The sequence below is a fragment of the Gymnodraco acuticeps genome, unplaced genomic scaffold (assembly GCF_902827175.1).
Source record: "Gymnodraco acuticeps unplaced genomic scaffold, fGymAcu1.1, whole genome shotgun sequence".
NCBI classification, from domain to species: Eukaryota; Metazoa; Chordata; class Actinopteri; order Perciformes; family Bathydraconidae; genus Gymnodraco; species Gymnodraco acuticeps.
Window position 1 is genome coordinate 67,897 of NW_022991837.1, and position 13,020 is coordinate 80,916.

General features: G+C 42.3%; 2 protein-coding genes across 2 annotated transcripts; both read left to right on the forward strand.

The window, feature by feature from the left end:
* The first annotated feature begins 590 nt into the window (after positions 1-590).
* LOC117535371 (ferritin, middle subunit-like) lies at positions 591-2,987 on the forward strand. The gene is made up of 4 exons (XM_034199817.1): positions 591-901; positions 1,588-1,734; positions 2,457-2,582; positions 2,687-2,987. The coding sequence occupies exons 1-4, from the start codon at positions 800-802 to the stop codon at positions 2,840-2,842; spliced, it is 531 nt and encodes a 176-aa protein (XP_034055708.1). The 5' UTR covers positions 591-799; the 3' UTR covers positions 2,843-2,987.
* Positions 2,988-3,257: 270 nt separating this feature from the next.
* On the forward strand, positions 3,258-5,956 carry LOC117535368 (tripartite motif-containing protein 16-like). Its single transcript, XM_034199815.1, has one exon. The coding sequence runs from the start codon at positions 4,439-4,441 to the stop codon at positions 5,954-5,956; it is 1,518 nt and encodes a 505-aa protein (XP_034055706.1). The 5' UTR covers positions 3,258-4,438.
* Positions 5,957-13,020: the final 7,064 nt, after the last annotated feature.

Consider the following 13,020-nt stretch of genomic DNA (forward strand, 5'->3'; position numbering starts at 1 on the left):
ACATTCTCTTACGTAAGTTTGGTGCATGTACAGATGGAGTGAAGATGTCTCTGTTCAGAGCATATTGCACACCGCTCTAAACGGCACATTTGTGGTCAAACTACAGAAAAGCAAGTTTACGGAAACTTCAAGTAGCTCATAATGATGCCATGAGAATATTGCTGAAGACTAAGAGACCTCGATGGTCAGTGCAAGTGAAATGTTTGTGGCTGCAGGAGTCAATACTCTACAAGCTGTTTTAAGAAATCTCATGTATAAATGTATTTGCCGGCTTAATGACTGTGATAATGAAATCCTCTTGGCCTTATCGAACATAAGGTTTAATATACACGCTACCAATCGCAGCTGTGGAGACATTGGTATAGTTGTCTCTTTGTAGGACACTGATTTAAATTATTCTTAAACTATGAATTCTTTTTATGCTGTGTATGTAATTTATTATATGTAATGTATTGTCTTTTATCTGGACCCTGAGTCTGTAATAAAGTTTTCATTCATTCATTCACCGTCACGTGATCTCCAAAGCTCACTGATTGGAGGAGACAGTGACGCCACGACCCCCGTCTGGTATAAATACAGGAAGCGACTCAACTGCCATTTCACGCTCGGGAAGAAACAGTTCTTGCTTCAACAGTGTTTGAACGGGATTTTTCCTTCATCTCGATCTGAATTCGCGCTTAAATCCATTCCGGACACACAGGAAAAAACCTCTGCTTCAATTTGCACTACCGAAGAGTCTTCGTAAGCTTTATTTTTGTACCGTTTTGTTAAGAAAAACAGCGAAGAAACGCCAGTTGAGATGGATTCCCAGGTGAGACAGAACTACCACCGCGACTGCGAGGCGGCCGTTAACCGGATGCTGAACATGGAGCTGTTCGCCTCCTACTCCTACACCTCCATGGTAACAAACACTCTTTACACCGTTACATGTTCATTGTGTGCCTGTATTAAATGGTGTAAGTGTATTATGAGTAAACAAGCTAACGTCACAGGGGAACCACGTAGTCTCTGGTGGGCAAAACACAAGTGCCTCGAGCCAACGACACACACAAAGTAAAAGCTGTTGAACTGTTTGGTACCCAATCAAATACAACATGATCTCCATAACCGTGGAGTCATCTGGTGATGCAGGGTGTACAAATACAAGATAGCAGACTATTGTTTTACAGATATCATCAAATCACAGAATCCCTGTTTTAAGCTAACACGCATTAGCATAACCTAAAGGCTACAGACTCCATTATTCTCTCTTCTGTTAAAGTGTCTTTAGATTACAGACCCTCCTCTGTTTCTACCTCAGACTGAACGGGTTTACTGACTTTATCTAATCAGACACTTTAGTATTTTAAGATGATAGTACTTCTACTTAAGTTATGGATCTAAATACTGCTTCCATTTGTGACTGTTCTAGTCCCTGTCCACAATTCAGTCCACATAATGCTGTGTCATGCTTACGCTGGTTGTTATCCCCACCCTGAAATCATGACTCATGTTTCTGTCTGCCCTCGGCTCATAACGACCGTTTGTCTCGACCTGTTCTGTGTGTAACGAGCGGTCTGTTCTCTAACCTCTGTCTTCTGTCTGCAGGCCTTTTATTTCTCCCGTGACGACGTGGCCCTGCCCGGCTTCGCTCACTTCTTCAAGGAGACCAGCGAGGAGGAGCGGGAGCACGCCGACAAGCTGCTCACCTTCCAGAACAGTCGAGGAGGACGCATCTTCCTGCAGGACATCAAGGTAAATATCTGCAGGACCTCTACGATACGAGAATCCTTTAATGGTCAGATCAAGTCTGAGATGCTCCTTGCATCACAGCAGCTCCATGTGTAGAGTTTAAATACGTGATTTATTTTACCCTAAATCTCAACATCCTCGTGCCGTTAAAGCCACAGATTTCATTGGCTCTCGGCTCAGGTGACTTGGCAGTGCCGTGAGAAAGCTTATTTAGACTGGTGGGGTTCATTTATCCAACTATATGTACCACAATGCAACAGGGCGTTGACTTTAACGGATGCATTAAAGGCTTGTCTTGGAAAGATACAGAATATTTCCATTTGCACCTCGTCCTGTTCTCAAGCTTTATTGCACAGGACTAATGTTAGTATGTATATTGACATGTCGTCTAATAGATTAAATGTACTTTAAAGGGTTTTTATTCTTGTTACAGCAGCTTGTGAATAAAGCTTTGGGCTCGAGTACAAAATATAATTAAATGCATATAAAAAAAAATACATAAACAAATATTTTTAAATGTCTTATGTAAACATGAGAAACTAGTGTGCTTAAATGAAGAAGTGATGTAGACTGCAAGTGCATACGGGTTATTCTAAAGGGACACACTTAGTGGTGGCTTTCCTAAATCTGTCTTAAATAAACATGTTTCTCACTTATTTCAAACTAAGACTGAGGCTCTTTGCTTTATGTACCCTCCCCCTCTAACTGGTGTTCCCTCGTTACAGAAGCCAGAGCGAGACGAGTGGGGCTCGGGTCTGGAGGCCATGCAGGCCGCTCTGCAGCTGGAGAAGAACGTGAACCAGGCTCTGCTGGATCTGCACAAACTGGCCTCAGACCACGCCGACCCTCATGTGAGTAACACCTGCTGAACATGAGGAACTACACACTGATGATCTCTGGGATTCAACGTCTCTGAAGCTTTAGTTGTTAACGTCTGCTCTCTTCTCCTCCTCAGATGTGTGACTTCCTGGAGACTCACTACCTGAACGAGCAGGTCGAGTCCATCAAGAAGCTCGGAGACTTCATCTCTAATCTGAGCAGAATGGACTCCAACACCAACAAGATGGCCGAGTACCTGTTCGACAAGCACACCATGGGGGGGAAGAACTGAAGTCACCTGAGAGATCCCAGCTGATCCTCAGAGTTCACCTGATCATATGTAGCTGATCATGTTTGACTACATTACCCATAATCCTCCTCTCCTGTGAAACTTAACATGGAAGTTTCTGATGACTGAATAAACGTTTTGAGCTGGATTCAGTTTTCTGTCTCGTGACTTTTTCTCATTTAAATCTGAAGGTAACTTTAAAGCTTGTAAGCTTTTAGGTTTGAATGGTTCATAAGAATATAGACCCTCAAAGTGACCACAATGAAGCGTGAGCAGAAAGACACAGAATGAGCACCAAGGGACTGAGTTACTACAGAGAGACGTACAAACACCACCTGCTGATAAAGGACAACACAAAGAGGCGGAGCTGCTTTGAAGCAGAGCTTTTCAAAGTGTCTCTTACCTGGCACTCGCCTGAAATAAGGTCTATTTCATTACTGAACAGAGCGTCAGCATCTTCTGCAACTCTGAGGAACATGAACCAGGTTACTGGACATGGTGCACATTTCCAATCTCAGCTGATAGAGATCTGTCGTCCATAGTTCACTGATCAGGGCGTCTCCATGTGATGAACCAGGGAGACATTAACGGCCACATTGGAACAAACAAGGGATTACAGAAAACACAAGGAGGCGAAATATCTAGAGTTTCAAAGGTAAAAACTCCAAATATCCAAAAAGAGACATCACATGTGTACAAAGTTTCCCAACATGAATACAAAGAGACAGGAAGTGAGCACAGAAACTCCTTCAGAGCTGGATGGTGTTGCCTCTCCGTGACTTCATGCTGACTTGAAGCTGGAGGGAACACCAGAGAGCTGCTTGGTGCACTGCATTAGTTTACTTAGTGGAATGCTGTGCAGCCATACTTTCAGCTCCAGGAACCATTCAGACATCACAAGATGCAGCCTTTTCAGCCCATGATGGGACACTTTGTACTTTTTCAAAACACTTTCTACTTTTTGAAATATTCAGCTTTTTAAACTCTTTATGTAACTCAATGGGAGGAACCTTCAAATCCTCTTTTAGCTACACCGTGCACCAAAAGCTTCTCCTTCCACATACTTTCAGCTAGAGACTTCATTCCAACTTTAAAATGATCACAAGACATTCAGCTATTAAACATGTTCTTCAGATTTATGATATCTTTTACACTTTTTGAGATATTTCACTTAGTTTGGAGCTTGGTAAAGAGGCCTTCTATACATTTACAGTGGAGGAAACAAGTATTTAACCCCCTTCAGATTTTGTAAGTTTACCCACTTATTTTACAACTAAAAGCTCTTTTCAAAGGAAGAGCAGGTTGTAACCGAGGCTCTGTGGAGGTCAGAGTCTGAGCACTGCTCCTCCTCCTGGAATGAGTCAGCGTTTGATGAGCCCTCCCTCTTCTTCCTGCTCTCAGACACAGCCAGCTCCACTCTGTGTTTCCTGGCTCCTCCCCTTCAGACCCACACTGAGGAGGAGGGGTGAAACCAACATGTGGGTAAAGTACAGAGCTGATAGGCCACATTCACTGTTCACACACATGCTGTCAGATCAGCTGTCACTAGTTTCCGCTCTCAGGAAGTGAAACTCACACTCGCTGCTACTGAGAGGTGAGATGGCGCAGAAAGGAGTTCAGCTGGAGCGGGAAATGTTATCTTGTCCCATCTGTCTGGATCTACTGAAGGATCCGGTGAGCACTTCCTGTGGACACAGCTACTGCATGAAGTGTATTAAAGGCTTCTGGGACGGAGAGGGTGAGAAGAAGATCCACAGCTGCCCTCAGTGCAGGCAGAGCTTCACACCGAGGCCTGTCCTGCTGAAGAACACCATGTTAGCAGCTTTAGTGGAGGAGCTGAAGAAGACTGGACCCCCAGCTGCTCCTGCTGATCTCTGCTATGCTGGAGCTGGAGATGTGGCCTGTGATGTCTGCACTGGGAGGAAGCTGAGAGCCTGTAAGTCCTGCCTCGTGTGTCTGGCCTCTTACTGTGACCAACACCTCCAGCCTCATTATGACGCAGCTCCATTACAGAAACACAAGCTGGTGGAGCCCTCCAAGAAGCTCCAGGAGAACATCTGCTCTCGTCACGACGAGGTGAAGAAGCTGTTCTGCCGCACTGATCAGCAGAGTATCTGTTCTCTCTGCTCTGTGGACGAACACAAAGGCCACGACACGGTGTCAGCTGCAGCAGAGAGAGCTGGAGGGGAGTCGACTCAACATCCAGCAGAGGATCCAGGACGGAGAGAAGGAGGTGAAGCTGCTTCAGCAGGAGGTGGAGGCCGTCAATGGCTCAGATCCCAGCAGGAGAGAGAAGTGAGTCGAGTCAGAGAGCTCCAGGAGAAGCTGGAGCAGGAGATCTCTGAGCTGAAGAGGAGAGACGCTGAGCTGAAGCTGCTGTCTCACACAGAGGATCACAACCAGTTCCTGCTCAGCTACCCCTCACTGCCAGCCCTCAGTGAAGCTACACACTCCTCCAGCATCAACATCCGTCCTCTGAGCTACTTTGAGGACGTGACGGCGGCCCTGTCAGCAGTCAGAGACAAACTACAGGACGTCCTGAGAGAGGGATGGACAAACGTCTCACCGACTGAAGCTGGGTTCTTCACATATTCACAGGAGATCACTCTGGATCCAAACACAGCATTCACATATCTGTTATTATCTGAGGGGAGCAGAAAAGCAACAGCCGTGGAACAACGTCAGTCTTATTCCAGTCACCCAGACAGATTCACTGGATGGTATCCTCAGGTCCTGAGTCGAGAGAGTCTGACTGGACGTTGTTACTGGGAGGTGGAGTGGAGAGGGGAAGGAGTTCGTGTAGCTGTCGCATACAAGAATATCAGCAGAGCAGGGGGGGAAAGTCTATTTGGAAACAATGACAAATCCTGGTCCTTAGTTTGTGACCAAAACAGTTTTACATTTATTCACAACAGTATCCTCACTCCCGTCTCAGGTCCTCTGTCCTCCAGAGTAGGAGTGTACCTGGATCACAGAGCAGGTGTTCTGTCCTTCTACAGCGTCTCTGAAACCATGACTCTCCTCCACAGAGTGCAGACCACGTTCACTCAGCCGCTACATGCTGAACTTTATGTTTATTTTAATTATGGAGACACTGCTGAGTTTTGTAAACTCTAATAGTCTGAAGTCCTTGGAAGAACTCTTCTACTTCTTGAACTCACCGTGTGTCCATCAGAGCTGATTATTCATGTCTTCACTGCAGAGATCAGCTGTCACTCAAACATGATGGGCGGGGCTTGAACGTCTTCTCATGAGTTGTTCTGTAGATGTTGGACTTTCTCCCGGCTCCTTCCTGTGTCTGTGTAGCATGGAGGCTGTCACTGCTCAGGAGGATCCTTGCTCACCTGGAAACTTTGCTCTAAAGATTTGCTGGATGTTTCTTTTGATTCATGTTGTTGTTTCTCTTGTAGTGCACGAGTCTTCAGAGACATTTAGAATCACATGTATTACTTTGACAGATTCCATGTTATTGCTGCCCAAATGAACCAACACATTCAACCCAGATGGCAATGCATGCTGGGATTTGGTGTTTATATGATATGAAATCCGGAAAACATTTTAAAAGAATAAAAGAATACTTAATTCCGAGCGCTCTTGCTTTTCTCTTTGGAAGTCATCACATAACGGCATTGTAATACACGGTTCGGCTGCATATTACAGATCTGCCGTAGTTCTGTATTTATAGAGCCCTGATGAGAAGACCTTTGGAAAAACTGAGAAAATGCCGCCGAAACTGAATACTTGACGTGGATCATAAATATATTCAAAAATTAAACAACATCTTCAATTTCTCTTCACACAATACGTCTCCTTGCAGTATCAACACTAATTCGGCTGACTTTTACATTTGATCTAATTCACAGATAGGTTATATTTAAACCATAACGGTGCACAGCTGATATAAAAGGACTGTAGTTTTTAAAGATATTACTGATTTTCTTTGAATGTAAGAATGTAAATACTGAGTCTGAAATAGTATAGCAATATGCTGTAAAATGATGTGAAAGCATGCATAAAATTACACATCTTCAGATGTTGTACGAAAACAAAAGTGTCCTACACTAATAATACAAAGTTATTATGGCTGTGTGTACCTTGTGTGCACCGCCTAGTGGTTAAAGCACGTTATTGAATTATTGCATTTTATTTGATTAAAAAAATATTAAGAGTACATACTTTCATAGGGGGAAAGAATAAATATAGAATATAAAAAATCAAGAAGATACTATAAGTGATCTCTACAATAAAACAGTTTAGTGCAGAATGTACAAAGATATTAATAGGAGGAGGTGCAAAACAGAACAACTAATTAACCTTTATTTAAACATTAAATAACAGATTAAGGTCTTCTTTTAAATAAGAAAAAAACGTTGGGGGTATCTATCTACAGATAAATATTAAGCCTGACAAAGTACTTAACGTCTAATATCAGTGCATGACATTAAGGATTTTGGGAGATGGCCCTGTGGGCCATCTAAGCTAATTTACAGATGGCCCTGAGCCCAATAGAGATTGCCCTGAAAAATGCGCGCGGACGAAATGGCACGAAGGGTTTGGGGGGCCTCCGTCCCCCTAGACAATTTAGATTTTTGCAGGTCTTAGATGCTGTCTGGTGCATTCTCTAGACTGAATTATAAGATGAACCACCACAATATTGTATTGTACAATTTCAATTTTATTCTTCATTTCACTTGTTTGTTTGTTCTTGTTTGTGTTTGCTCGCTTGCACGCCCTGGATAGCTATAAGAAACACTTAAGTTGTTGGTCAAGACACTTTCCATCTGATGAAGGCAAATGCCTTCCCAGATGTAAAAAAGTAGAAAACATTACATTCAGTTATTAATGCCAAAACAAACATTATTTACACTGGTATGAACCCTGTTAAAAATGTTTGTAATGTTATCTACTGTAAGTTGGTCGAACGAATGCCTCCTCATCCGGAAGCTGACCGAGCAGACCCGAGCAGCAGTCGAGAGGAGCCGAGCGCATCCGCGAAGCACACAAAATGGCGAGGTCATAGTTCCCATTAGCCGGCAAATCTAAATGTCCGGTCAAAATAATTTCCCTTTAGCGCAATACCGCTTCAGTTGCGCCACTTATGTGACAGACAAAAGAGTATGTGACAGACGAGAATAGTCGATTCTAATGTCTAACACGTAATGTGGAGAAAGAGATGTCCTGTGTGGGTTGATTGTGCGTTGATTTGTTGGTAATGCCTTGGGGTTCCGGTGGGCATGTAAACATACATAATGCTGCGCTATACTTTGTGGCCTCACCCAGTTGCATAGCGACACTTATTGTTTAGGTGTCTTTTAATAAACAGGTAGTCATATCATTAGCTAGAACTAGCTGAATCTGATCGATATGGACATAAACGCGAGTGAAGTCTAATCTGACGGGAGAGAGAGATCAGCTGAGCAGGCTGACGAGTGGACACGCAGCTCTGCATGATCACATGCAGCGGTGAGCGGACAAAACACACACGTAGCTATTTTAATTACCTCTCAAACTACCTAAACTAGTTATAGATATGTTTAGTTTTACTGTCGGGTCACTCATTACTGGATCCGCAAGCTGCATGATACTGGCACAATAGATTGCCCGATCGGGCAACCAGCAGGTGAGGCTTCATTGCCCGAGCTAAATACTAGATGGCCCCGGGCCATCGGGCAGTCCTTAATGTCGAGCCCTGAATATATTGCTTTCCTGCAATGTTAACTATGTTGAAGCACTTATTTTAACTGATATTATACATATGAATTATACTCTTATGTAGATAGAATAAGAAATGTGCAGAATATGACAGTTTGATGGTGGAGGTACACACATATTGATAGATGTCTTGTAATGCACTGTTGAGGAACCTGTGACCCAAGTGTTTCATTCATTGCATAACTACACCGTAGTTGTGTATATGATATGTCAATACACCTTTGAAAATCTTGAAAGGGATGTGCAAAATAGCCATAATATACAGTCTTTAATTAACTATTAGTAGAGAATAACGAGTAATGAATATACTTTATTACTCGTTTCCATTCATGTCAATTGCAGATACATGTTTCGTCTTCTCAAGCACCAACTATCAAATATCTCTCCTGATTGTTGGCACTTGACAATCACCTTACCTGAATTTTACTCAGGTGTAACTAAAGTCTGATTTAAGGGTTGTTTATATTTCACATCATTAATCAGAATCTGCAAAGTAACTCAAATAAATGCAGTGGAGTAAAAATACCAGGTTAACCTCTGAATTGTAGTGGAGTAGAATTACAAAGTAACAATGAGCTGTCATGTGGGTATTAATGCTGCGCATTATGGACACAAGCGATTTTCACCCATTTATTAATGATATGTTTTACATTTGATAACACCAATGTGTTTAATACTGGCAACTTCTAATTGTGGGGAAAACGAAAACGTTCAGTAGAGACGTCCCATAGAACATATTGCGAAACACAATAGCCAGCATGTGTAGTTCTGGGGGGGGCGTTCGATTCCAGTTTTGGATAGTCTGGCGTGGTTTCGTTCCATTTCACACAGCTGTTTGACGCTCTGCGTAACCTTACGGGGACTGTAGTCCTAAACGATAGCTGGGGATTATGGGTAGTGTAGTGTCTTCGGCCATCCTAAACTCAGAAATGTTGACGATCGCAATGATGCTCGAAATGTCCCTTATAGGCCTACGTCTGTTTCCGTTTTTTTTTTTTTTTTTTTGAAATTCAGTCTCTGACGGACGTCAAAAAAGCCCGAGATTATGGAATTAAACCAATAAATAAAAGCAAGGATAATTGTGTGTTATTGGTGAGTAAATAACAGTGTGTTATTTTGAAAAGAATATCGAATTAGAAGGAAAAAAATATTTAAAAATACAGATTTCCGTATTCTGAGGCTCTGAGCCATTTATTTTCCTCACAGACGGAAACAAAAGTCCGAAATTATACGATTTAAAATAAAAGCAATAACTGTGGCTTGATATTGAGTAAGAACATGTTTTTATGAACCACACAGCTTCCGGTCTTCCTCGACCCGACCGGAGAAAAAGACGTGCTGCAGGCAGTAGAAATACATTGCTTTTAAAATCGTGCTGTGCAACAAGAAAAAAAGGGGCAAATCGTGTTGGGGAACACGAATCAATAGATTAAAAATCGTGTTGGTGAACACGAAATGCCGTGAGACTGGGTTGGGTGGTGGGAGCTTTTGCATGGGTCTTCCTGCCCCATGATGAAACATATCAGTGTCATTATCTGGTGAGCATCCTTCAGAAGGCGTCCTTAAATGCCCGCTAACCTTTAACAGCCTTTACTGTCAGAGTATCAGTGGGATATCAGTCAGAACTCGTCTGTCTGGTTTTCTGTCAGCAGGTACGATAACGATAATGGCCGCTGTGAACGATCTCCTCTCTTCTATCTCTAGAACAAACTACTAGAATCAAAATATACTTAAAGTACCAACAATACACATTTGGAGGAGAGGATGTGAACCTTGATTAGTTTTTAAATCAGGGTTATTCAACTAAATATAGATGTCTGAACTCTTCCGGTGTGGTGGTGTTTTCATTGTAATGCAGGATGGCCCTCTGCTGGAAACACTCAGTACTGCACCCTCCATTCAACATCAATTATTTTGTTACAGAAGAAGCATCATTGTGTTCAGACATAAAATACAAATACTTAAAAAGTTGAATAGAGAAAAAAAATGAAAAATATGATATTGTAGTGATCACTAATTAACTAGGTTACATAATTCACTCATGGAACTACAGGTTGGGGGTATTGTTTCCGCACGGACATTTGTGTTGCTGACTGTATTTATTGTGTGCCCTCCTTGCTTCTTCCTCTTTGCTTCCCGGGCTTCAAGCCATGTGCTTTTCTCTTGCTTAATAAAGCCAACTTTGCACCTTCGATGCCGCGCCTCTGACTCCCTTCTCTCGGCACTACAATATCAAATATCAACAATATAAAAATTCTGGATAATTAAAATGTTCTAAAAAAAAGTCAAGAGTACTGCAGTTAGTAACATGAATATATGTTTACACTACAGGAGTATACTGTATATCAGTGACGTGCGGTGAGGTTCATGGCTGGTGAGGCACTGACTCTTTCAGAGTCAGATTTACAAATATTATATTTTGACCTTAATTGAAATACTCGGTTATTTTCAAAAGCTTTTTTAGTCTGATGCTTCAATTCATTTTAAACAGACCGTTCAACAAAAGGATAACCAACATCTAAATATTGGATTGTTCTTTCTTAGTAAGATCCCATGTTCATTACAATGGTGGTCTCACCTTGATTTGAAGATGAAGTCCATGCTCTCCTTCTGGACAACAATCTCTATTACTTTTTTGTAAAAGTCCTCCTTATCTTCCTCTCGTTTCAAAAGTCTAGCTTGTTGTTTGCATCTACCGTCTCTGCGTAGAATAACAGTAGCAACAAGAACCCGTGGGCTCACGTGCGCCCCCTTCAGTGCGGCAGAGGTTATGGCTGCCTCCCCTGGTGCTTTTTTCATTGCCGTTGTATGATGAGACCAGCGAGCCTAAATATCATATATACGTGAAATAAGTTATTTAGAGACTATGGATGGCGAGGATAAATGTAATAAAGGGATCTACAAACATTACATTGGTGACCTACAGTGAGATGGTGCAGGCATGCGCTTAGTGCTCGCTTTCCAGCCAGTTTCTGTGGGGTGACGCATTCTGAGGTGAGGCAGAGCTCATCTGTGCCTCACCTCACCACACAGTAACTTGCTTGAGCGCGCTCACAAAATAAGTGCCCGCGTTAAATTAGTGCCCGCGCTCCAGCCAGTTACTGTGGGCTTACGTGAGGCAGAGCTCGTCCCTGCCTCACTCTTCATCGCTCCCATGTAGTTGTAGCGGAGCTCGGCACATTTGTTGATTTTGACTATAAAAAGCGATTGGAATCAAACAGAAATCACATTTACAACACAGATCAGTGGAGACATTTTATTATTATTACTATTTAGTTTTTCTTTAGTTGTTTTTCCGTTTCATTGGAGTATGACAGGTGAGGCTCTGCCTCCCCTGTCTCCCCTGACTGCACGTCGCTGTGTGGTAGTGATGGGAATCATTTGGCTCACCAAGAAGAGCCGGCTCTTCCGGCTCCCAAACGGCTCTTCATTTGACCACGTATACCTTTTCAATCGAATGTAGCTCTGTTTTGATGATTTATATGTGTAAACATATTTAACTTTAATATAAATGCTGTGGCCAATTGTGTTCCTTGCATTTACAGACCCTTGTAACTCTCTGATTGTAGAACCACGCTAAACACGTAGGCGGCGTGTGAGGCTCAGGTTTGGGAAGGCTAAAGAACTTTTGCTAACACTTTATATTAAGGTACACAAATTAACCATCAACTAGTTGTTAACTAACATGCATATTATCAGTATATTAGCTCTTTATTAGCCATTATAAAACACTTAGTAATGCCTTATTCTGCATGACCATATTCTCCAAGTAATAAGCCATTAGTTGAGAGTTTTTCCTCAATAACCCTCTAAGTTGTTGAACATGAGTTTTGGTCTCTGCTCAATATGGGCCTAATAAGGCAGCAGTACCACAAGAATAGTCTCCCACAATAACACTTAACAAATATGATCTATTCTTATGTAACAAGACATGAAACTATAAGTGTTAATTGAGTCTAAATAACAAAACATTTGGTATTTATATCTAAGAACATGTTTTGAATATTAGACATGGAACATATGGAATCATTCATTTATATACTCGTAATATCATGATGAATGACATGAAACCCATTGAGTTGTTCAGCACTCTTTATTTGTTGTTAATCACCTTTGAAACAGGGAAGAGTAGCCAAAGCTGCTCGATGGCAGTCACCAGAACAACATATTTTGCAAATGTATTTGTTTGTTTCTCAGAGCCAGTGTGAGAGAATCAAAGGCTGCATGTAAAGACTTATGGTCGGATACATCTTTGAAGTGTTACTGACTGAGTGAGACGAAGGAGTAGGTGTAATGAAGGGTGCCACCTTCTTCAAGAACGCATGCATGCTCATGGGTTCCCAGCCTAATTATCCGCCGGCAGACTCCAAGCAGCTCATCGGATCCGATGTCCTCGTCATAAACCTCAAGCCTCATCACACCATACTCTCGGGCGTGGACGTGAGTGAACTCTTCCTTCCACCAGGGGT

Coding starts and splice junctions, on each gene's coding strand:
- LOC117535371 (XM_034199817.1), top strand. CDS start 800: ATGGATTCCCAGGTGAGACAGAACTACCACCGCGACTGCGAGGCGGCC. Junction 902..1,587: donor CCTACTCCTACACCTCCATG/GTAACAAACACT, acceptor TTCTGTCTGCAG/GCCTTTTATTTCTCCCGTGA. Junction 2,583..2,686: donor CAGACCACGCCGACCCTCAT/GTGAGTAACACC, acceptor TCTCCTCCTCAG/ATGTGTGACTTCCTGGAGAC.
- LOC117535368 (XM_034199815.1), top strand. CDS start 4,439: ATGGCGCAGAAAGGAGTTCAGCTGGAGCGGGAAATGTTATCTTGTCCC.